Raw genomic sequence first — 25,850 nt, forward strand, 5'->3', positions numbered from 1 at the left:
GTTTATATATAAATACCTATTTAAAGGCTTACACATCCTGTCTATATCCATAAGAATTTTTGAAGTAGAATACTTCAAAGGAATAGCTGGCTAAATATTTGGATAAAATAGATATTAGCTCATGCAGCTTACGAACACATTCACAGATTTCCAGAGAAATTATTCATAGATTCAAAGTTTGGAAATAGTATCTTTTGATATGCTTAAAATATGTTATTATGTAAAGATATGGTCAAACACAATAGTAGAAATGCAAAACCATTGAAATCTAAAAGCCATATATTCGCATGATAAAACATACTGCAACTTCCTTTATGAGAGAAGAGGAATGGCAAAGCATACAAGTTTGTTGAGAAATCGGAGAAAGCTTCTAGACAAAAGAGCATCAACAGTATGAAGAAACTAAATCCTTCGGTTTGAGCTGATGCTTAAAGGGACAGTCTACACTAAATTGTTATTGTTTAAAAAGATAGATAATGCCGTTGCTACCCATTCCCCAGCTTTGCACAACCAACATTGATATATTACTATACGTTTTTTCTTTTTTTTTAATATATTGGTATTATCAACATAAACATTAAATGTCTTGTAAACACTTAAAGGGACAGGAAACCCCAAAATGTTCTTTCATGATTTGGATAGAACATCAAATTTACGTCTATTATCAAATTTGCTTGATTATTTTGTTTTTCTTTGCTGAATTAACATAATTGCACTACTGGCAGCTAGCTGAGCACATCTAGTTAGCCAATCCATGAGACAAATGTATGCAGGCACCAATCGGCAACTAACTCACACTAGTGTAGAATATGTGCATATTCTTTTTCAGCAAGGGATAACAAGAGAGCAAAGCCCATTTGAAAATAGAAGTGAATTTAAACATGCCTTACAATTACATGTCCTATATGAATCATTCAAGTTTAATTTTGACTCTACTAATTATAAATTACATTTTAAAAGGATAGGAAAGTTCTGCATATCTGCTATGCTGTGGCCAGTTAGGTTTAGGTAAACTATAGCATTCTTAAAGGGACAGTCTACTTCAGAATGTGTATTGTTTAAAAAGATAGAGAATCCCCTTATTACCCAATCCCCAGTTTTGCACAACCAATGCAGTTATATTAAAATACTTTTTACCTCTGTAATTACCTTGTATCTAAGCAACTGCAAACTGCTCATTATCTCGGTGCTATTTACAGACGCATTTTAGCCAATCGGTGCTCACTTCTTAGTAACTCCACAGGAGTGAGCACAGTGTTATTTATATGACACATTAACTAGCACTTTCTTGCTGTTAAAAGTTAATAAAATGCACTTAGATGAAGGCGGGCTTCAGGGCTTAGAAACAGGCAGAGATTTAGAGTTTTAAAGTAAATGTATATAACCATGTTTGTTTTGTACAAACCTGAGGAATGGGTAGTAAAGGTGTTATCTATCTTTTTAAACAATACAATTTTTTTGAGTATACTGGCTCTTTTTTAAGTTTGCAATATCTTATGGTGTGTGTGTGCGTGTGAGTGTGTGTAGGCTATATATATATGTGTGTGTGTGTATTCATTAACGGGGCTCGACATATCCAGGTAACCACTGGCTCCTTGAATTTTACCCCTGGCTCCTAATATTTTTGGTTATTACCCTATATCTATCATCTATCTATATATATATAGATATATATATATATATATATATATATATATATATATATATATATATAAAATCAGAAGAAAGAATGGCACTCTCTGGACTTGCATAAAAATGTTACTTTTATTTATACCAATATAAAAAGCGGCATGTGCTTATCCTACTGGGACTCTGGCTCATAAAAGTATGTCTGGCTACTAAATATTCTTACTGGCTCCTACATTTTAAACAGATTTGTTGACCTCTGAAACAAAATATATATTACAACAGAAGTTAGTACACCCCTGTGCAATATTTCTTAAATGTCAAATGATTCAAAAAGGTATCAACTTACAGTAATTGCATTACTTCTATATTTTACTGTAGGGTGTTTGCTCTTATGTAAAATTAAAAACTGCTTCTGGAGACTGGGAATGATCTTGTCAGCCTGTATTTTGGTATATCCACAGGGCACATTGTGCCATCTATAAATGTCATCTCCCCAACACCTTTTGAACGCATGCAGCCCCATATCATCACAATCCCACCTCCTACTGTTGGGACTATGCATTCACACTAATAATCCTATCCAGGTTCACGCCAAACATGCTGGACCCCATCTAAGCCGAACAAATTTATCTTGGTATCATCTGACCAAAGAATGTGCTCTTAAAGGGACACTGAACACACATTTTTTCTTTTGTGATTCAGATAGAGCATGGCATTTTAAGCAACTTTCTAATTTACTCCTATTATCAAATTTTCTTAATTCTCTTGGTATCTTTATTTGAAATGCAAGAATATACGATAAATTTAGATGCCTGACCATTTTTGGTGAACAACCTGGGTTGTTCTTGCTGATTAGTGGATAAATTTATCCACCAATAATAAAGTGCTGTCTAGAGTTCTGAAAAAACAAAAAAGCTTAGATACCTTCTTTTTCAAAAAAGATAGCAAGACAACGAAGAAAAATTAATAGGAGTAAATTAGAAAGTTGCTTAAAATTGCAAGTTCTATCTGAATCACAAAAGAAAACAATTGAGTTCAGTATCCCTTTGATATTCATCAGGCTTCTTTTCATTCTGTTTAGCAAGGATTAATCTTGCAGTTTTGTGCCGGAGAGCAAAAAAGGTTTTTTTTCTTGGGTGCTGTCCACAGAGGTTGAAATTATTCAATGTCCTCCATACTTTCTGAGCTGTCATAGACACTATAATTTCCATTGATAACCCCTGAGCCAAGTCTGAAGCACTTGTCTGTTTTTCAGAGCTAAATTGTGCAAATAGTGCACTATCTGTGGTTTCATTTTAGTAGGAAGGCTACTGCGGCTCGGGTTACTGGTACTATGGCCTTTTCTATACCTCCTGATTACTGCTGCAACTGTGTTTCCACTGATATACAGTTGGTCACCGTTATTCCTGTATTCTTTTCCATCTTTGTGAAACCTCACAATCAGATTTTTTAACTCCTCTGGCAATTCTTTTCCATGTGGAGCCATAATGCAGACATGCAGTTAGACACAGTTCATAGGTCCAAATTGAGAAAGTTCTGGTGTTCACAGGTCATTTTATAACCATGTTCATTCAATTAGGCTAATTGGATATCAAAGTTGTAGTCAATTTTGAATAATTTGACATTGATATTGCACAGTGGTGTACTCACTTCTTTTGCATACTGTGTGTGTGGTATATATATACAGGAGTCAACAAATCTGTTTAAAAGTTAGGAGCCAGAAAGAATATGTATGAGCCAGACATACTTTTAGGAGCCAGACAGCGGTATTTGCATATAGATATATGGAGAATAACCCCAAATTTTAGGAGCCAGGGGTAAAATTCTAGGAGCCAGTGGGTTTGGTCAAGAGATAGAGATATATATATATCAGTGACGTCAGAGGCTGGTGAGGCAGTGGCAGGATACGCCTTCATTCTTTAGATATCCTTTGTTGAAGAAATAGCAATGCACATGGGTGACCCAATCACATGAGGTATCTATGTGCAGCCACCAATCAGCAGCTACTGAGCATATTTAGATATGATTTTCAACAAAGGAACTCAAAAGAATGAAGAAAATTAGATATTAGATGTAAATTGGAAAGTTATTTAAATTTGCATATGGGTTTCATATGGGTTTCATGTCCCTTTAAATGGTGTTTTGGAAAACTGGTCAACTTAGTAAACATCTGATTTTAGTCTAAAAGGATTGTAACAGAAACTCTTGCCAGATAACACAATGCTTGCTCTGATTATGAGATCTAGAAATCCATGCCCATTAAAATATGTTTAAAACATACTTTTTACTTTAATGCTGCAAATTATGCTTATAGATTCTTTCATTACATAAGGGATGAGAGTCAGAGGGGGAGGAAGAGAGACAGAGAGAGAAAGAGACCATGGGGGAGAAAAACACATAAGGAGAGAGATGGATAGATAGAGACACACACACACACAAGGGGGGGGGAGAGGGACCACTGCATTTTAAGTAATAAAACAGCAGAGCTACAGAGAGTTCATAAAATTAGTCTATAATTTAGTGTGAAGTACAGAGGCAAGCTGCTACGCTAATGGGTGTAAAGTTTGAGTAAACAAAATACAAAAATGACCCTGCTGTAAAAGAGTAAAAAAACACTAAACCACATTCATTAAATTATCATTTTCAATAACAGAATCCCTTTCAGTAAAATCTTACTTTAATAAGATGTGGCTGAAACACTGCAGTGCTCTCTGTGCCTCTTTTCCTGCTCTGTAAGGATTCAGGAAGTGACAGTGGCACATTCCACTGCACTTAGAGGGGAAGAACAGAACTCTCTTTTTCACTTTAGCAAAGCTAGCAGGTTCACAGGACAGCAACAAAATATATGAAAGTTGTTTTTTTCCGTTTTTGTTTTGTTTTATATGATTTAACATCCAGCCCCAACCCTATGTTCCACTTACTAATGCCTCTCGCTGGATTGGTTCAGCCGAAATAGGACTGCCTCAAATAAGCAGTTAATGGGCCATGCAATGATCTTAACCACTTGCATCCAGTAGGTGGCGCAGCATGTTGTGTAATGGTGGGCAGACCTTGCTTGTACCTCTCCATTGCACAACATATAGCTGTGAGAGAAAAAAAATGCTGGGGAAAGAAATTACAATTTTTTTTTAAAGCCAATAAAAAAAAATATATTTTTGCCCATATGAGAGGTGAAGCACTGCCTCACCTGCCTGTAGTGATTGCACATCACTGATATATATATATATATATATATATATATATATATATATATATATATATATATATATTGCAGGGACATGCTGGTTCACAAATGATCTACTATAGTTAATCCTTACTAGACGGTCAAAACCTTTTACTATCCCCACCTGAAGTAACTATTAGAATATTAATTTCATAATCACCACCTCCAACCATGCATTATTGAACCTGTAAGCAGGCAGTGGGAGGAGTGAGAAAACTTGCTTATAGTCTCTACAGCTCTCTATGTTGCTGGAACTATTCTTTCACATTTTATCTAGGACTTCTCACTAATTGGCCGTCTGCATACAACCACTACCACATTTAACTGGGTGGTGGTCATCACTTCATAAAACCAGACATGCTAGCATCAAATTTTAGGACAGCCAGTAACATTAAGAACTGCAGTATGCACACTCTTGGAGGGGGGTAGTGAACAAAAGTACAAATGTCAGAGGGAAGTTAAATGAAACACATTAGTTTCTTAAGGACTTATTCAATTACAGGAATAATGACATTCAAACAATGTTTGTGAGCACCAGTCAAGTTGTTTAATGAGTTTTTGAAAAATAACCCTGTTTACTAATATAAATAGTTAAATCTTCCTGTTTAAAAATGTGGAAAAATAGGTACATTTATAAATATTTTTTTATATTTCTGTATTTCTTTTTTTTTTTTTTTAAAGACTCTGGGTAAAGTTGGCCGGGTACAACAGATTTATTCAGATAGTGACCTAAAGGTGGAAGTTTGTGGCACCTCTTGGACGTATAATCCAGCTGCTGTTTCCAAAGTGGCTTCCGTAGGATCTGCAATTAGCAATGCAACTGGCGGTAGGTTTTACTAATGTAGTTTAACATCTGTGCTGTTACCATTTTATATCTTTCTACTTTTCAGATATGTATGTTCTATATTTATTTACAGGCTATATAAATACAAACCTTCATATATATAGGTTCCTTGGCATTCTTAACTTTTCTTGTTTTATGTACATCCATATAATTCCATTTGACTATTTATTAGCCAGGATCCAAGATTTAATTTGGTTCAGTGTTCTGTACGCAACCCCCCCCCCCCCCAAAAAAAAAATGTATAGAACTAAACCAAAGAGAAGAAAATATTTAATATGTAGTAGTCATTTAAGGAACTATCCAACCTTTATGTGAATTTAATAAGGTACCTGAATCTATCATATATGTTGGGTTAAGGTGTAAGTTAAAGGGACAGTCTACACCAGAATTATTGTTGTTTAAAAAGATAAATAATGCCTTTACTACCCATTCCCCAGCTTTGCACAACCAACATTGTTATATTGAAGGGACAGACTACAATAGAATTGTTATTGTTTTAAAAGATAGATAATCCCTTTATTACCCATCCCCCAGTTTTGCACAACCAACACAGTTATATTAATATACTTTTTACCTCTGTGATTGCCTTGTATCTAAGCATCTTCTGACAGCCCCCTGATCACATGACTTTTTATTTATTATCTATTGACTTGCATTTAGTAATGTGTTGTGCTTAAAGAGACAGTCAACCCAAAAAATAATATAACTTATTTAGATAATGTATTTAACGATTTGTACAGCAAACTGTAGCCCAATTTCTCCAACATAGGTGTGTCCGGTCCACGGCGTCATCCTTACTTGTGGGATATTCTCTTCCCCAACAGGAAATGGCAAAGAGCCCAGCAAAGCTGGTCACATGATCCCTCCTAGGCTCCGCCTACCCCAGTCATTCTCTTTGCCGTTGTACAGGCAACATCTCCACGGAGATGGCTTAGAGTTTTTTAGTGTTTAACTGTAGTTTTTATTATTCAATCAAGAGTTTGTTATTTTAAAATAGTGCTGGTATGTACTATTTACTCAGAAACAGAAAAGAGATGAAGATTTCTGTTTGTATGAGGAAAATGATTTTAGCAACCGTCACTAAAATCCATGGCTGTTCCACACAGGACTGTTGAGAGCAATTAACTTCAGTTGGGGGAACAGTGAGCAGTCTCTTGCTGCTTGAGGTATGACACATTCTAACAAGACGATGTAATGCTGGAAGCTGTCATTTTCCCTATGGGATCCGGTAAGCCATGTTTATTAAGATCGTAAATAAGGGCTTTACAAGGGCTTATTAAGACTGTAGACTTTTTCTGGGCTAAATCGATTCATTATTAACACATATTTAGCCTTGAGGAATCATTTAATCTGGGTATTTTGATATAATAATATCGGCAGGCACTGTTTTAGACACCTTATTCTTTAGGGGCTTTCCCAAATCATAGGCAGAGCCTCATTTTCGCGCCGGTGTTGCGCACTTGTTTTTGAGAGGCATGACATGCAGTCGCATGTGAGAGGAGCTCTGATACTTAGAAAAGACTTTCTGAAGGCGTCATTTGGTATCGTATTCCCCTTTGGGCTTGGTTGGGTCTCAGCAAAGCAGATACCAGGGACTGTAAAGGGGTTAAAGTTAAAAACGGCTCCGGTTCCGTTATTTTAAGGGTTAAAGCTTCCAAATTTGGTGTGCAATACTTTTAAGGCTTTAAGACACTGTGGTGAAAATTTGGTGAATTTTGAACAATTCCTTCATATTTTTTCGCAATTGCAGTAAAAAAGTGTGTTCAGTTTAAAATTTAAAGTGACAGTAACGGTTTTATTTTAAAACGTTTTTTGTACTTTGTTATCAAGTTTATGCCTGTTTAACATGTCTGAACTACCAGATAGACTGTGTTCTGAATGTGGGGAAGCCAGAATTCCTATTCATTTAAATAAATGTGATTTATGTGACAATGACAATGATGCCCAAGATGATTCCTCAAGTGAGGGGAGTAAGCATGGTACTGCATCATTCCCTCCTTCGTCTACACGAGTCTTGCCCACTCAGGAGGCCCCTAGTACATCTAGCGCGCCAATACTCCTTACTATGCAACAATTAACGGCTGTAATGGATAATTCTGTCAAAAACATTTTAGCCAAAATGAACACTTATCAGCGTAAGCGCGACTGCTCTGTTTTAGATACTGAAGAGCATGACGACGCTGATAATAATGGTTCTGAAGGGCTCCTAAACCAGTCTGATGGGGCCAGGGAGGTTTTGTCTGAGGGAGAAATTACTGATTCAGGGAACATTTCTCAACAAGCTGAACCTGATGTGATTACGTTTAAATTTAAGTTGGAACATCTCCGCATTCTGCTTAAGGAGGTATTATCCACGCTGGATGATTGTGACAAGTTGGTCATCCCAGAGAAACTATGTAAAATGGACAAGTTCCTAGAGGTCCCGGGGCTCCCAGAAGCTTTTCCTATACCCAAGCGGGTGGCGGACATTGTTAATAAAGAATGGGAAAGGCCCGGTATTCCTTTCGTCCCTCCCCCCATATTTAAAAAATTGTTTCCTATGGTCGACCCCAGAAAGGACTTATGGCAGACAGTCCCCAAGGTCGAGGGAGCGGTTTCCACTTTAAACAAACGCACCACTATACCCATAGAGGATAGTTGTGCTTTCAAAGATCCTATGGATAAAAAATTAGAAGGTTTACTTAAAAAGATGTTTGTTCAGCAGGGTTACCTTCTACAACCAATTTCATGCATTGTCCCTGTCGCTACAGCCGCGTGTTTCTGGTTCGATGAGCTGATAAAGGCGGTCGATAGTGATTCTCCTCCTTATGAGGAGATTATGGACAGAATCAATGCTCTCAAATTGGCTAATTCTTTCACCCTAGACGCCACCTTGCAATTGGCTAGGTTAGCGGCTAAGAATTCTGGGTTTGCTATTGTGGCGCGCAGAGCGCTTTGGTTGACATCTTGGTCAGCTGATGCGTCTTCCAAGAACAAGCTACTTAACATTCCTTTCAAGGGGAAAACGCTGTTTGGCCCTGACTTGAAAGAGATTATCTCTGATATCACTGGGGGTAAGGGCCACGCCCTTCCTCAGGATCGGCCTTTCAAGGCAAAAAATAAACCTAATTTTCGTCCCTTTCGTAGAAACGGACCAGCCCAAAGTGCTACGTCCTCTAAGCAAGAGGGTAATACTTCTCAAGCCAAGCCAGCTTGGAGACCAATGCAAGGCTGGAACAAGGGAAAGCAGGCCAAGAAACCTGCCACTGCTACCAAGACAGCATGAAATGTTGGCCCCCGATCCGGGACCGGATCTGGTGGGGGGCAGACTCTCTCTCTTCGCTCAGGCTTGGGCAAGAGATGTCCTGGATCCTTGGGCGCTAGAAATAGTCTCCCAAGGTTATCTTCTGGAATTCAAGGGGCTTCCCCCAAGGGGGAGGTTCCACAGGTCTCAGTTGTCTTCAGACCACATAAAAAGACAGGCATTCTTACATTGTGTAGAAGACCTGTTAAAAATGGGAGTGATTCATCCTGTTCCATTAGGAGAACAAGGGATGGGGTTCTACTCCAATCTGTTCATAGTTCCCAAAAAAGAGGGAACGTTCAGACCAATCTTAGATCTCAAGATCTTAAACAAGTTTCTCAAGGTTCCATCGTTCAAGATGGAAACCATTCGAACTATTCTTCCTTCCATCCAGGAAGGTCAATTCATGACCACGGTGGATTTAAAGGATGCGTATCTACATATTCCTATCCACAAGGAACATCATCGGTTCCTAAGGTTCGCATTCCTGGACAAGCATTACCAGTTCGTGGCGCTTCCTTTCGGATTAGCCACTGCTCCAAGGATTTTCACAAAGGTACTAGGGTCCCTTCTAGCTGTGCTAAGACCAAGGGGCATTGCTGTAGTACCTTACTTGGACGACATTCTGATTCAAGCGTCGTCCCTTCCTCAAGCAAAGGCTCACACGGACATTGTCCTGGCCTTTCTCAGATCTCACGGATGGAAAGTGAACGTGGAAAAGAGTTCTCTATCTCCGTCAACAAGGGTTCCCTTCTTGGGAACAATAATAGACTCCTTAGAAATGAGGATTTTTCTGACAGAGGCCAGAAAAACAAAACTCCTAGACTCTTGTCGGATACTTCATTCCGTTCCTCTTCCTTCCATAGCGCAGTGCATGGAAGTGATAGGTTTGATGGTAGCGGCAATGGACATAGTTCCTTTTGCGTGCATTCATCTAAGACCATTACAACTGTGCATGCTCAGTCAGTGGAATGGGGACTATACAGACTTGTCTCCGAAGATACAAGTAAATCAGAGGACCAGAGACTCACTCCGTTGGTGGCTGTCCCTGGACAACCTGTCACAAGGGATGACATTCCGCAGACCAGAGTGGGTCATTGTCACGACCGACGCCAGTCTGATGGGCTGGGGCGCGGTCTGGGGATCCCTGAAAGCTCAGGGTCTTTGGTCTCGGGAAGAATCTCTTCTACCGATAAATATTCTGGAACTGAGAGCGATAGTCAATGCTCTCAAGGCTTGGCCTCAGCTAGCGAGGGCCAAGTTCATACGGTTTCAATCAGACAACATGACAACTGTTGCGTACATCAACCATCAGGGGGGAACAAGGAGTTCCCTAGCGATGGAAGAAGTGACCAAAATCATTCTATGGGCGGAGTCTCACTCCTGCCACCTGTCTGCTATCCACATCCCAGGAGTGGAAAATTGGGAAGCGGATTTTCTGAGTCGTCAGACATTGCATCCGGGGGAGTGGGAACTCCATCCGGAAATTTTTGCCCAAGTCACTCAGCTGTGGGGCATTCCAGACATGGATCTGATGGCCTCTCGTCAGAACTTCAAAGTTCCTTGCTACGGGTCCAGATCCAGGGATCCCAAGGCGGCTCTAGTGGATGCACTAGTAGCACCTTGGACCTTCAAACTAGCTTATGTGTTCCCGCCGTTTCCTCTCATCCCCAGGCTGGTAGCCAGGATCAATCAGGAGAGGGCGTCGGTGATCTTGATAGCTCCTGCGTGGCCACGCAGGACTTGGTATGCAGATCTGGTGAATATGTCATCGGCTCCACCTTGGAAGCTACCTTTGAGACGAGACCTTCTTGTTCAGGGTCCGTTCGAACATCCGAATCTGGTTTCACTCCAGCTGACTGCTTGGAGATTGAACGCTTGATCTTATCGAAGCGAGGGTTCTCAGATTCTGTTATCGATACTCTTGTTCAGGCCAGAAAGCCTGTAACTAGAAAGATTTACCACAAAATTTGGAAAAAATATATCTGTTGGTGTGAATCTAAAGGATTCCCTTGGGGCAAGGTTAAGATTCCTAAGATTCTATCCTTCCTTCAAGAAGGTTTGGAAAAAGGATTATCTGCAAGTTCCCTGAAGGGACAGATTTCTGCCTTGTCTGTGTTACTTCACAAAAAGCTGGCAGCTGTGCCAGATGTTCAAGCCTTTGTTCAGGCTCTGGTTAGAATCAAGCCTGTTTACAAACCTTTGACTCCTCCTTGGAGTCTCAACTTAGTTCTTTCAGTTCTTCAGGGGGTTCCGTTTGAACCCTTACATTCCGTTGATATTAAGTTATTATCTTGGAAAGTTTTGTTTTTGGTTGCAATTTCTTCTGCTAGAAGAGTTTCAGAACTATCTGCTCTGCAGTGTTCTCCTCCTTATCTGGTGTTCCATGCAGATAAGGTGGTTTTACGTACTAAACCTGGTTTTCTTCCAAAAGTTGTTTCTAACAAAAACATTAACCAGGAGATTATCGTACCTTCTCTGTGTCCGAAACCAGTTTCGAAGAAGGAACGCTTGTTGCACAACTTGGATGTTGTTCGCGCTCTAAAATTCTATTTAGATGCTACAAAGGATTTTAGACAAACATCTTCCTTGTTTGTTGTTTATTCCGGTAAAAGGAGAGGTCAAAAAGCAACTTCTACCTCTCTCTCTTTTTGGATTAAAAGCATCATCAGATTGGCTTACGAGACTGCCGGACGGCAGCCTCCCGAAAGAATCACAGCTCATTCCACTAGGGCTGTGGCTTCCACATGGGCCTTCAAGAACGAGGCTTCTGTTGATCAGATATGTAGGGCAGCGACTTGGTCTTCACTGCACACTTTTACCAAATTTTACAAGTTTGATACTTTTGCTTCTTCTGAGGCTATTTTTGGGAGAAAGGTTTTGCAAGCCGTGGTGCCTTCCATTTAGGTGACCTGATTTGCTCCCTCCCTTCATCCGTGTCCTAAAGCTTTGGTATTGGTTCCCACAAGTAAGGATGACGCCGTGGACCGGACACACCTATGTTGGAGAAAACAGAATTTATGTTTACCTGATAAATTACTTTCTCCAACGGTGTGTCCGGTCCACGGCCCGCCCTGGTTTTTTTAATCAGGTCTGATAATTTATTTTCTTTAACTACAGTCACCACGGTACCATATGGTTTCTCCTATGCAAATATTCCTCCTTAACGTCGGTCGAATGACTGGGGTAGGCGGAGCCTAGGAGGGATCATGTGACCAGCTTTGCTGGGCTCTTTGCCATTTCCTGTTGGGGAAGAGAATATCCCACAAGTAAGGATGACGCCGTGGACCGGACACACCGTTGGAGAAAGTAATTTATCAGGTAAACATAAATTCTGTTTTTGATGTCAATATACTTTGCAAGTAAAAAGACTTTCTAGTTCTCATTCGGCCGTTTGAAATGGCATCCTGACCCCTCCTTTCTGGCGTCATCCAACCTTAATTTCTCTTACTTGGTGTATTCAGTCCACGGATTCATCCTTACTTGTGGGATATTCTCAATCCCTACAGGAAGTGGCAAAGAGAGCACACAGCAAAGCTGTCCATATAGCTCCCCTCAGGCTCCGCCCCCCCCCCAGTCATTCTCTTTGCCGCTCTAACAAGTAGCATCTCCACGGGGGTGGTAAAGAGTATGTGGTGTTAGATTTGTAGTTTTATTTCTTCAATCAAGAGTTTATTTTAAAATAGTGCCGGTTTGTACTATTTACTCTGAGGCAGAACAGTGATGAAGATTTCTGCTGAGAGGAATATGATTTTAGCACCAGTAACTAAAATCCATTGCTGTTCCCACGCAGGACTGTTGAATACCAGAGAACTTCAGTTGGGGGGAACAGTTTGCAGGCTTAACTGCTTAAGGTATGCTCAGTCATTTTTTTCTAACAAGACCTGGTAATGCTAGAAGACTGATAGAAATCCCCATGTGGAAAGGTAAGCCATTTTCTGAGACTCAGTATAGAAGGATGGCTTAGTTTACAGGGCCTAAATCACTGGTGGACACTGTTATGGGTAAAATCAATTATTTTTTAATATAATCTGATGTTTGCACAAGTGTTTATCATGTTTGGAACACTTTTTAGGGGTTTTACACGCCTGGCATAATTTTAGACACCTATTTTGGCTTAGGAAGGCCTCACAACTCCGGAGTGAAGAGGGAGAGGGCCTAATTTTCGCGCCTCAGTTGCGCAGTTCTTTTACAAGATAGCTTGATGCAGCTTCACATGTAGAGTCCAGAGACTGCAGGAGGACTACAGGGAGGCTTATTTTTGTTCCACAACTAATCCCCAAGGAAGGTAGTGTGTTAAACTGGTGGCCAGCTTCAATTTGATCCGGTTAATTGGCTTGAAACTTGGTGTGCAATCTTTTCAAAGCATTAGGATCATATGGTGTAAATTTCATAAAGATCGGATGTTTTTTTGGAGATTTGGTAAAAAAGTGTATGCTTTTTATTATTTAAAGGCACAGTAACGTTTTTTCAAAAAGTGTATTTCTCCAACATAGGTGTGTCCGGTCCACGGCGTCATCCTTACTTGTGGGATATTCTCTTCCCCAACAGGAAATGGCAAAGAGCCCAGCAAAGCTGGTCACATGATCCCTCCTAGGCTCCGCCTACCCCAGTCATTCTCTTTGCCGTTGTACAGGCAACATCTCCACGGAGATGGCTTAGAGTTTTTTAGTGTTTAACTGTAGTTTTTATTATTCAATCAAGAGTTTGTTATTTTGAAATAGTGCTGGTATGTACTATTTACTCAGAAACAGAAAAGAGATGAAGATTTCTGTTTGTATGAGGAAAATGATTTTAGCAACCGTAACTAAAATCCATGGCTGTTCCACACAGGACTGTTGAGAGCAATTAACTTCAGTTGGGGGAACAGTGTGCAGTCTCTTGCTGCTTGAGGTATGACACATTCTAACAAGACGATGTAATGCTGGAAGCTGTCATTTTCCCTATGGGATCCGGTAAGCCATGTTTATTACGATCGTAAATAAGGGCTTCACAAGGGCTTATTAAGACTTTAGACTTTTCTGGGCTAATTCGATTCATTATTAACACATATTTAGCCTTGAGGAATCATTTTATCTGGGTATTTTGATATAATAATATCGGCAGCACTGTATTAGACACCTTATTTCTTAGGGGCTTTCCCAAAGCATAAGCAGAGCCTCATTTTCGCGCCGGTGTGGCGCACTTGTTTTTGAGAGGCATGGCATGCAGTCGCATGTGAGAGGAGCTCTGATACTTAGAAAAGACTTTCTGAAGGCGTCATTTGGTATCGTATTCCCCTTTGGGTTTGGTTGGGTCTCAGCAAAGCAGATACCAGGGACTGTAAAGGGGTTAAAGTTTTAAAACGGCTCCGGTTCCGTTATTTTAAGGGTTAAAGCTTCCAAATTTGGTGTGCAATACTTTTAAGGCTTTAAGACACTGTGGTGAAAATTTGGTGAATTTTGAACAATTCCTTCATGTTTTTTCGCAATTGCAGTAATAAAGTGTGTTCAGTTTAAAATTTAAAGTGACAGTAACGGTTTTATTTTAAAACGTTTTTTGTACTTTCTTATCAAGTTTATGCCTGTTTAACATGTCTGAACTACCAGATAGACTGTGTTCTGAATGTGGGGAAGCCAGAATTCCTATTCATTTAAATAAATGTGATTTATGTGATAATGACAATGATGCCCAAGATGATTCCTCAAGTGAGGGGAGTAAGCATGGTACTGCATCATTCCCTCCTTCGTCTACACGAGTCTTGCCCACTCAGGAGGCCCCTAGTACATCTAGCGCGCCAATACTCCTTACTATGCAACAATTAACGGCTGTAATGGATAATTCTGTCAAAAACATTTTAGCCAAAATGAACCCTTGTCAGCGTAAGCGTGGCTGCTCTGTTTTAGTTACTGAAGAGCATGACGACGCTGATATTAATATCTCTGAAGGGCCCCTAACCCAATCTGAGGGGGCCAGGGAGGTTTTGTCTGAGGGAGAAATTACTGATTCAGGGAACATTTCTCAACAGGCTGAACCTGATGTGATTGCATTTAAATTTAAGTTGGAACATCTCCGCATTTTGCTTAAGGAGGTATTATCCACTCTGGATGATTGTGAAAAGTTGGTCATCCCAGAGAAACTATGTAAAATGGACAAGTTCCTAGAGGTGCCGGGGCTCCCAGAAGCTTTTCCTATACCCAAGCGGGTAGCGGACATTGTTAATAAAGAATGGGAAAGGCCCGGTATTCCTTTCGTCCCTCCCCCCATATTTAAAAAATTGTTTCCTATGATCGACCCCAGAAAGGACTTATGGCAGACAGTCCCCAAGGTCGAGGGAGCGGTTTCTACTTTAAACAAACGCACCACTATACCCATAGAGGATAGTTGTGCTTTCAAAGATCCTATGGATAAAAAATTAGAAGGTTTGCTTAAAAAGATGTTTGTTCAGCAGGGTTACCTTCTACAACCAATTTCATGCATTGTCCCTGTCACTACAGCCGCATGTTTCTGGTTTGATGAACTGATAAAGGCGCTCGATAGTGATTCTCCTCCTTATGAGGAGATTATGGACAGAATCAATGCTCTCAAATTGGCTAATTCTTTCACCCTAGACGCCACTTTGCAATTGGCTAGGTTAGCGGCTAAGAATTCTGGGTTTGCTATTGTGGCGCGCAGAGCGCTTTGGTTGAAATCTTGGTCGGCTGATGCGTCTTCCAAGAACAAGCTACTAAACATTCCTTTCAAGGGGAAAACGCTGTTTGGCCCTGACTTGAAAGAGATTATCTCTGATATCACTGGGGGTAAGGGCCACGCCCTTCCTCAGGATCGGCCTTTCAAGGCAAAAAATAGACCTAATTTTCGTCCCTTTCGTAAAAACGGACCAGCCCAAAGTGCTACGTCCTCTAAGCAAGAGGGTAATACTTCTCAAGCCAAGCCAGCTTGGAGACCAATGCAAGGCTGGAACAAGGGAAAGCAGGCCAAGAAACCTGCCACTGCTACCAAGACAGCATGAAATATTGGCCCCCGATCCGGGACCGGATCTGGTGGGGGGCAGACTCTCTCTCTTCGCTCAGGCTTGGGCAAGAGATGTTCTGGATCCTTGGGCGCTAGAAATAGTCTCCCAGGGTTATCTTCTGGAATTCAAGGGACTTCCCCCAAGGGGGAGGTTCCACAGGTCTCAGTTGTCTTCAGACCACATAAAAAGACAGGCGTTCTTACATTGTGTAGAAGACCTGTTAAAAATGGGAGTGATTCATCCTGTTCCATTAAGAGAACAAGGGATGGGGTTCTACTCCAATCTGTTCATAGTTCCCAAAAAAGAGGGAACGTTCAGACCAATCTTAGATCTCAAGATCTTAAACAAGTTTCTCAAGGTTCCATCGTTCAAGATGGAAACCATTCGAACTATTCTTCCTTCCATCCAGGAAGGTCAATTCATGACCACGGTGGATTTAAAGGATGCGTATCTACATATTCCTATCCACAAGGAACATCATCGGTTCCTAAGGTTCGCATTCCTGGACAAACATTACCAGTTCGTGGCGCTTCCTTTCGGATTAGCCACTGCTCCAAGGATTTTCACAAAGGTACTAGGGTCCCTTCTAGCGGTGCTAAGACCAAGGGGCATTGCAGTAGTACCTTACCTGGACGACATTCTGATTCAAGCGTCGTCCCTTCCTCAAGCAAAGGCTCACACGGACATCGTCCTGGCCTTTCTCAGATCTCACGGCTGGAAAGTGAACGTGGAAAAGAGTTCTCTATCCCCGTCAACAAGGGTTCCCTTCTTGGGAACAATTATAGACTCCTTAGAAATGAGGATTTTTCTAACAGAGGCCAGAAAAACAAAACTTCTAGACTCTTGTCGGATACTTCATTCCGTTCCTCTTCCTTCCATAGCTCAGTGCATGGAAGTGATCGGGTTGATGGTAGCGGCAATGGACATAGTTCCTTTTGCGCGCATTCATCTAAGACCATTACAACTGTGCATGCTCAGTCAGTGGAATGGGGACTATACAGACTTGTCTCCAAAGATACAAGTAAATCAGAGGACCAGAGACTCACTCCGTTGGTGGCTGTCCCTGGACAACCTGTCACAAGGGATGACATTCCGCAGACCAGAGTGGGTCATTGTCACGACCGACGCCAGTCTGATGGGATGGGGCGCGGTCTGGGGATCCCTGAAAGCTCAGGGTCTTTGGTCTCGGGAAGAATCTCTTCTACCGATAAATATTCTGGAACTGAGAGCGATATTCAATGCTCTCAAGGCTTGGCCTCAGCTAGCGAGGACCAAGTTCATACGGTTTCAATCAGACAACATGACGACTGTTGCGTACATCAACCATCAGGGGGGAACAAGGAGTTCCCTAGCGATGGAAGAAGTGACCAAAATCATTCTATGGGCGGAGTCTCACTCCTGCCACCTGTCTGCTATCCACATCCCAGGAGTGGAAAATTGGGAAGCGGATTTTCTGAGTCGTCAGACATTGCATCCGGGGGAGTGGGAACTCCATCCGGAAATCTTTGCCCAAGTCACTCAGCTGTGGGGCATTCCAGACATGGATCTAATGGCCTCTCGTCAGAACTTCAAAGTTCCTTGCTACGGGTCCAGATCCAGGGATCCCAAGGCGGCTCTAGTGGATGCACTAGTAGCACCTTGGACCTTCAAACTAGCTTATGTGTTCCCGCCGTTTCCTCTCATCCCCAGGCTGGTAGCCAGGATCAATCAGGAGAGGGCGTCGGTGATCTTGATAGCTCCTGCGTGGCCACGCAGGACTTGGTATGCAGATCTGGTGAATATGTCATCGGCTCCACCTTGGAAGCTACCTTTGAGACGAGACCTTCTTGTTCAGGGTCCGTTCGAACATCCGAATCTGGTTTCACTCCAGCTGACTGCTTGGAGATTGAACGCTTGATTTTATCGAAGCGAGGATTCTCAGATTCTGTTATCGATACTCTTGTTCAGGCCAGAAAGCCTGTAACTAGAAAGATTTACCACAAGATTTGGAAAAAATATATCTGTTGGTGTGAATCTAAAGGATTCCCTTGGGACAAGGTTAAGATTCCTAGGATTCTATCCTTCCTTCAAGAAGGATTGGAAAAAGGATTATCTGCAAGTTCCCTGAAGGGACAGATTTCCGCCTTGTCGGTGTTACTTCACAAAAAGCTGGCAGCTGTGCCAGATATTCAAGCCTTTGTTCAGGCTCTGGTTAGAATCAAGCCTGTTTACAAACCTTTGACTCCTCCTTGGAGTCTCAATTTAGTTCTTTCAGTTCTTCAGGGGGTTCCGTTTGAACCCTTGCATTCCGTTGATATTAAATTATTATCTTGGAAAGTTTTGTTTTTGGTTGCAATTTCTTCTGCTAGAAGAGTTTCAGAATTATCTGCTCTGCAGTGTTCTCCTCCTTATCTGGTGTTCCATGCAGATAAGGTGGTTTTGCGTACTAAACCTGGTTTTCTTCCGAAAGTTGTTTCTAACAAAAACATTAACCAGGAGATTATCGTACCTTCTCTGTGTCCGAAACCAGTTTCAAAGAAGGAACGTTTGTTGCACAATTTGGATGTTGTTCGCGCTCTAAAATTCTATTTAGATGCTACAAAGGATTTTAGACAAACATCTTCCTTGTTTGTTGTTTATTCCGGTAAAAGGAGAGGTCAAAAAGCAACTTCTACCTCTCTCTCTTTTTGGATTAAAAGCATCATCAGATTGGCTTACGAGACTGCCGGACGGCAGCCTCCCGAAAGAATCACGGCTCATTCCACTAGGGCTGTGGCTTCCACATGGGCCTTCAAGAACGAGGCTTCTGTTGATCAGATATGCAGGGCAGCGACTTGGTCTTCACTGCACACTTTTACCAAATTTTACAAGTTTGATACTTTTGCTTCTTCTGAGGCTATTTTTGGGAGAAAGGTTTTGCAAGCCGTGGTGCCTTCCATTTAGGTGACCTGATTTGCTCCCTCCCTTCATCCGTGTCCTAAAGCTTTGGTATTGGTTCCCACAAGTAAGGATGACGCCGTGGACCGGACACACCTATGTTGGAGAAAACAGAATTTATGTTTACCTGATAAATTACTTTCTCCAACGGTGTGTCCGGTCCACGGCCCGCCCTGGTTTTTTTAATCAGGTCTGATATTTTATTTTCTTTAACTACAGTCACCACGGTACCATATGGTTTCTCCTATGCAAATATTCCTCCTTAACGTCGGTCGAATGACTGGGGTAGGCGGAGCCTAGGAGGGATCATGTGACCAGCTTTGCTGGGCTCTTTGCCATTTCCTGTTGGGGAAGAGAATATCCCACAAGTAAGGATGACGCCGTGGACCGGACACACCGTTGGAGAAAGTAATTTATCAGGTAAACATAAATTCTGTTTTTTCTGTATTTGAGTGCTATCTAAGTCTGTCTAACATGTCTGAGCCTACTGATAGACCTTGTTCTATGTGTTTAAAAGCCATGGCGGTACCCCCATTGCATTTGTGTTTAAAGTGTGCTAAGTTATCTAAACATTTTAATGACCATGCATTGACACTTAAAAATGTAGCCCAAGATGATTCTTTGACGGAAGGTAATGAGGATAGTCCTCCTTCCTCTCCCCATGTGTCGACACCAGTTACGCCCGCGCAAGCATTGCCTAGTACCTCTAGCGCATTGGCCCCTATTACTTTACAACAATTAGCAGCAGTAATGGATAATTCCCTTGCAGCATTTTTATCCAAACTGCCTATTTCTTTCATGTAATTAGCAAGAGTCCATGAGCTAGTGACGTATGGGATACACATTCCCACCAGGAGGGGCAAAGTTTCCCAAACCTCAAAATGCCTACAAATACACCCCTCACCACACCCACAAATCAGTTTTACAAACTTTGCCTCCTATGGAGGTGGTGAAGTAAGTTTTGCTAGATTCTACGTTGATATGCGCTCTGCAGCAGGTTGGAGCCCGGTTTTCCTCTCAGCGTGCAGTGAATGTCAGAGGGATGTGAGGAGAGTATTGCCTATTTGAATTCAATGATCTCCTTCTACGGGGTCTATTTCATAGGTTCTCTGTTATCGGTCGTAGAGATTCATCTCTTACCTCCCTTTTCAGATCGACGATATACTCTTATATATATACCATTACCTCTACTGATTTTCGTTTCAGTACTGGTTTGGCTTTCTACAACATGTAGATGAGTGTCCTGGGGTAAGTAAGTCTTATTTTCTGTGACACTCTAAGCTATGGTTGGGCACTTTTTTATAAAGTTCTAAATATATGTATTCAAACATTTATTTGCCTTGACTCAGGATGTTCAACATTCCTTATTTTCAGACAGTCAGTTTCATATTTGGGATAATGCATTTGAATCATATTTTTCGTACCTTAAAATTTTCTTTTTCCCTGTGGGCTGTTAGGCTCGCGGGGGCTGAAAATGCTTCTTTTTATTGCGTCATTCTTGGCGCGGACTTTTTTGGCGCAAAATTTTTTCTGTTTTCGGCGTCATACGTGTCGCCGGAAGTTGCGTCATTTTTGACGTTCTTTTGCGCCAAAAGTGTTGGTGTTCCGGATGTGGCGTCATTTTTGGCGCCAAAAGCTTTTAGGCGCCAAATAATGTGGGCGTCTTATTTGGCGCTAAAAAAATATGGGCGTCACTTTCGTCTCCACATTATTTAAGTCTCATTATTTATTGCTTCTGGTTGCTAGAAGCTTGTTCACTGGCATTTTTTCCCATTCCTGAAACTGTCATTTAAGGAATTTGATTAATTTTACTTTATATGTTGTTTTTTCTATTACATATTGCAAGATGTCCCACGTTGTAACTGAGTCAGAAGATACTTCTGGAAAATCGCTGCCTGGTGCTGGAGCTGCCAAAGCTAAGTGTATCTGCTGTAAACTTTTGGTAGCTGTTCCTCCAGCTGTTGTTTGTATTGAATGTCATGACAAACTTGTTAATGCAGATAATATTTCCTTTAGTAAAGTTCCATTACCTGTTGCTGTTCCGTCAACATCTAATACTCAGAGTGTTCCTGATAACATAAGAGATTTTGTTTCTAAATCCATTATGAAGGCTATGTCTGTTATTCCTCCTTCTAGTAAACATAAAAAGTCTTTTAAAACTTCTAATTGTTCAGATGAATTTTTAAATGAACATCATCATTCTGATTCTGATAGTGGTTCTTCTGGTTTAGAGGATTCTGTCTCAGAGGTTGATGCTGATAAATCTTCATATTTATTTAAAATGGAATTTATTCGTTCTTTACTTAAAGAAGTCCTAATTGCATTAGAAATTGAGGATTCTGGTCCTCTTGATACTAAATCTAAACGTTTAGATAAGGTTTTTAAATCTCCTGTAGTTATTCCAGAAGTTTTTCCTGTTCCTGGTGCTATTTCTGAAGTAATTTCCAGGGAATGGAATAATTTGGGTAATTCATTTACTTCTTCTAAACGTTTTAAGCAATTATATCCTGTGCCATCTGACAGATTAGAGTTTTGGGACAAAATCCCTAAGGTTGATGGGGCTGTCTCTACTCTTGCTAAGCGTACTACTATTCCTACGGCAGATGGTACTTCCTTTAAGGATCCTTTAGATAGGAAAATTGAATCCTTTCTAAGAAAAGCTTATTTGTGTTCAGGTAATCTTCTTAGACCTGCTATATCTTTAGCGGATGTTGCTGCAGCTTCAACTTTTTGGTTGGAAGCTTTAGCGCAACAAGTTACAGATCATAATTCTCATAGCATTATTATTCTGCTTCAACATGCTAATAATTTTATTTGTGATGCCATCTTTGATATCATTAGAGTTGATGTCAGGTATATGTCTCTAGCTATTTTAGCTAGAAGAGCTTTATGGCTTAAAACTTGGAATGCTGATATGTCTTCTAAGTCTACTTTGCTTTCCCTTTCTTTCCAGGGTAATAAATTATTTGGTTCTCAGTTGGATTCTATTATCTCAACTGTTACTGGAGGGAAAGGAACTTTTTTACCTCAGGATAAAAAGTCTAAAGGTAAATTCAGGTCAAATAATCGTTTTCGTTCCTTTCGTCAAGACAAGGAACAAAAGCCTGATCCTTCATCCTCAGGAGCGGTATCAGTTTGGAAACCATCTCCAGTCTGGAATAAAACCAAGCCTTTTAGAAAATCAAAGCCAGGTGCGGCCCTCATTCCAGCTCAGCTGGTAGGGGGCAGATTACGTTTTTTCAAAGAAATTTGGATCAATTCCGTTCACAATCTTTGGATTCAGAACATTGTTTCAGAAGGGTACAGAATTGGTTTCAAGATAAGACCTCCTGCAAAGAGATTTTTTCTTCCCCGTGTCCCAGTAAATCCAGCGAAGGCTCAAGCATTTCTGAAATGTGTTTCAGATCTAGAGTTGGCTGGAGTAATTATGCCAGTTCCAGTTCTGGAACAGGGGCTGGGGTTTTATTCAAATCTCTTCATTGTACCAAAGAAGGAGAATTCCTTCAGACCAGTTCTGGATCTAAAAATATTGAATCGTTATGTAAGGATACCAACATTCAAAATGGTAACTGTAAGGACTATCCTGCCTTTTGTTCAGCAAGGGCATTATATGTCTACAATAGATTTACAGGATGCATATCTGCATATTCCGATTCATCCAGATCACTATCAGTTTCTGAGATTCTCTTTCCTAGACAAGCATTACCAGTTTGTGGCTCTGCCGTTTGGCCTAGCAACAGCTCCAAGAATTCTTACAAAGGTTCTTGGTGCCCTTCTGTCTGTAATCAGAGAACAGGGTATTGTGGTATTTCCTTATTTGGACGATATCTTGGTACTTGCTCAGTCTTCACATTTAGCAGAATCTCATACGAATCGACTTGTGTTGTTTCTGCAAGATCATGGTTGGAGGATCAATTTACTAAAAAGTTCATTGATTCCTCAGACAAGGGTAACCTTTTTGGGTTTCCAGATAGATTCAGTGTCCATGACTCTATCTTTGACAGACAAGAGACGTCTAAAATTGATATCAGCTTGTCGAAACCTTCAGTCACAATCATTCCCTTCGGTAGCCTTATGCATGGAAATTCTAGGTCTTATGACTGCTGCATCGGACGCGATCCCCTTTGCTCGTTTTCACATGCGACCTCTTCAGCTCTGTATGCTGAACCAATGGTGTAGGGATTACACGAAGATATCTCAATTAATATCTTTAAAACCGATTGTACGACACTCTCTGACGTGGTGGACAGATCACCATCGTTTAGTTCAGGGGGCTTCTTTTGTTCTTCCGACCTGGACTGTAATTTCAACAGATGCAAGTCTTACAGGTTGGGGAGCTGTGTGGGGGTCTCTGACGGCACAAGGGGTTTGGGAATCTCAGGAGGTGAGATTACCGATCAATATTTTGGAACTCCGTGCAATTTTCAGAGCTCTTCAGTCTTGGCCTCTTCTAAAGACAGAATCGTTCATTTGTTTTCAGACAGACAATGTCACATCTGTGGCTTACATCAATCATCAAGGAGGGACTCACAGTCCTCTAGCTATGAAAGAAGTATCTCGAATTCTGGTTTGGGCGGAATCCTGCTCCTGTCTAGTTTCTGCGGTTCATATCCCAGGTATAGACAATTGGGAAGCGGATTATCTCAGTCGCCAAACGTTGCATCCGGGCGAATGGTCTCTTCACCCAGAGGTATTTCTTCAGATTGTTCAAATGTGGGGACTTCCAGAAATAGATCTGATGGCCTCTCATCTAAACAAGAAACTTCCCAGGTATCTGTCCAGATCCAGGGATCCTCAAGCGGAAGCAGTGGATGCATTGTCACTTCCTTGGAAGTATCATCCTGCTTATATCTTTCCGCCTCTAGTTCTTCTTCCAAGAGTGATCTCCAAGATTCTGAAGGAATGCTCGTTTGTTCTGCTGGTAGCTCCAGCATGGCCTCACAGGTTTTGGTATGCGGATCTTGTCCGGATGGCCTCTTGCCAACCGTGGACTCTTCCGTTAAGACCAGACTTTCTGTCGCAAGGTCCTTTTTTCCATCAGGATCTCAAATCCTTAAATTTAAAGGTATGGAGATTGAACGCTTGATTCTTAGTCAAAGAGGTTTCTCTGACTCTGTGATTAATACTATGTTACAGGCTCGTAAATCTGTATCTAGGGAGATATATTATAGAGTCTGGAAGACTTATATTTCTTGGTGTCTTTCTCATCATTTTTCCTGGCATTCTTTTAGAATTCCGAGAATTTTACAGTTTCTTCAGGATGGTTTGGAGAAAGGTTTGTCTGCAAGTTCCTTGAAAGGACAAATCTCTGCTCTTTCTGTTCTTTTTCACAGAATGATTGCTAATCTTCCTGATATTCATTGTTTTGTACAAGCTTTGGTTCGTATAAAACCTGTCATTAAGTCAATTTCTCCTCCTTGGAGTTTGAATTTGGTTCTGGGGGCTCTTCAAGCTCCTCCGTTTAAACCTATGCATTCATTGGACATTAAATTACTTTCTTGGAAAGTTTTGTTCCTTTTGGCCATCTCTTCTGCCAGAAGAGTTTCTGAATTATCTGCTCTTTCTTGTGAGTCTCCTTTTCTGATTTTTCATCAGGATAAGGCGGTGTTGCGAACTTCTTTTGAATTTTTACCTAAGGTTGTGAATTCCAACAACATTAGTAGAGAAATTGTGGTTCCTTCATTATGTCCTAATCCTAAGAATTCTAAGGAGAAATCATTGCATTCTTTGGATGTAGTTAGAGCTTTGAAATATGTTGAAGCTACTAAGAATTTCCGAAAGACTTCTAGTCTATTTGTTATCTTTTCCGGTTCTAGGAAAGGTCAGAAGGCCTCTGCCATTTCTTTGGCATCTTGGTTGAAATCTTTAATTCATCATGCTTATGTCGAGTCGGGTAAAACTCCCTCTACTTGCTGGGCGTTTAGGAATGAAGCTTCGGATGATCAGATTTGCAAAGCAGCAACTTGGTCTTCTTTGCATACTTTTACTAAATTCTTCTTCTGAAGCTGTTTTTGGTAGAAAAGTACTTCAGGCAGCTGTTTCAGTTTGAATCTTCTGCTTATGTTTTCAGTTTTTTTCATTATAAAATTTAAACTTTATTTTGGGTGTGGATTATTTCTCCAACATTGGTGTGTCCGGTCCACGGCGTCATCCTTACTTGTGGGATATTCTCTTCCCCAACAGGAAATGGCAAAGAGTCCCAGCAAAGCTGGTCACATGATCCCTCCTAGGCTCCGCCCACCCCAGTCATTTTCTTTGCCGTTGCACAGGCAACATCTCCACGGAGATGGTTAAGAGTTTTTTTTGGTGTTTAAATGTAGTTTTTATTCTTCTATCAAGTGTTTGTTATTTTAAAATAGTGCTGGTATGTACTATTTACTCTGAAACAGAAAAAGGATGAAGATTTCTGTTTGTAAGAGGAAGATGATTTTAGCAGACAGTTACTAAAATCGATTGCTGTTTCCACACAGGACTGTTGAGATGAAGTAACTTCAGTTGGGGGAAACAGTTAGCAGACCTTTCTGCTCAAGGTATGACTAGCCATATTTCTAACAAGACCATGTAATGCTGGAAGGCTGTCATTTCCCCTCATGGGGACCGGTAAGCCATTTTCTTAGTTAAACATAAAAGAATAAAGGGCTTCAAAAAGGGCTTCAAAAACTGGTAGACATTTTTCTGGGCTAAAACGATTGCTTTACTAGGCATATTATGCAGATTCTAACTAATAATGGTTATTATAATCTTGGGGATTGTTTAGAAAAACGGCAGGCACTGTGTTGGACACCTTTTTCAGATGGGGACCTTTTCTAGTTATAGACAGAGCCTCATTTTCGCGCCACTAATGCGCAGTTGTTTTTGGAGAGCAAGGCATGCAGATGCATGTGTGAGGAGCTAAGAATCACTGAAAAAGCTTATAGAAGGCATCATTTGGTATCGTATTCCCCTCTGGGCTTGGTTGGGT

The 25,850-nt window shown here is 41.0% G+C and overlaps 1 protein-coding gene across 2 annotated transcripts in view; it reads left to right on the top strand.

Annotated features, from left to right (window-relative positions):
- Positions 1 to 25,850, top strand: part of MIB1 (MIB E3 ubiquitin protein ligase 1) — a 476,845-nt gene that overhangs the window by 150,451 nt on the left and 300,544 nt on the right. For both annotated transcript variants that reach the window (XM_053714972.1, XM_053714973.1), the window contains exon 8: positions 5,534 to 5,678. In XM_053714972.1, the coding sequence (XP_053570947.1) occupies positions 5,534 to 5,678 (145 nt within the window). The remainder of the gene's footprint in view (positions 1 to 5,533; positions 5,679 to 25,850) is intronic.

The sequence above is a fragment of the Bombina bombina genome, chromosome 5, assembly GCF_027579735.1.
Source record: "Bombina bombina isolate aBomBom1 chromosome 5, aBomBom1.pri, whole genome shotgun sequence".
Classification (NCBI taxonomy): Eukaryota; Metazoa; Chordata; class Amphibia; order Anura; family Bombinatoridae; genus Bombina; species Bombina bombina.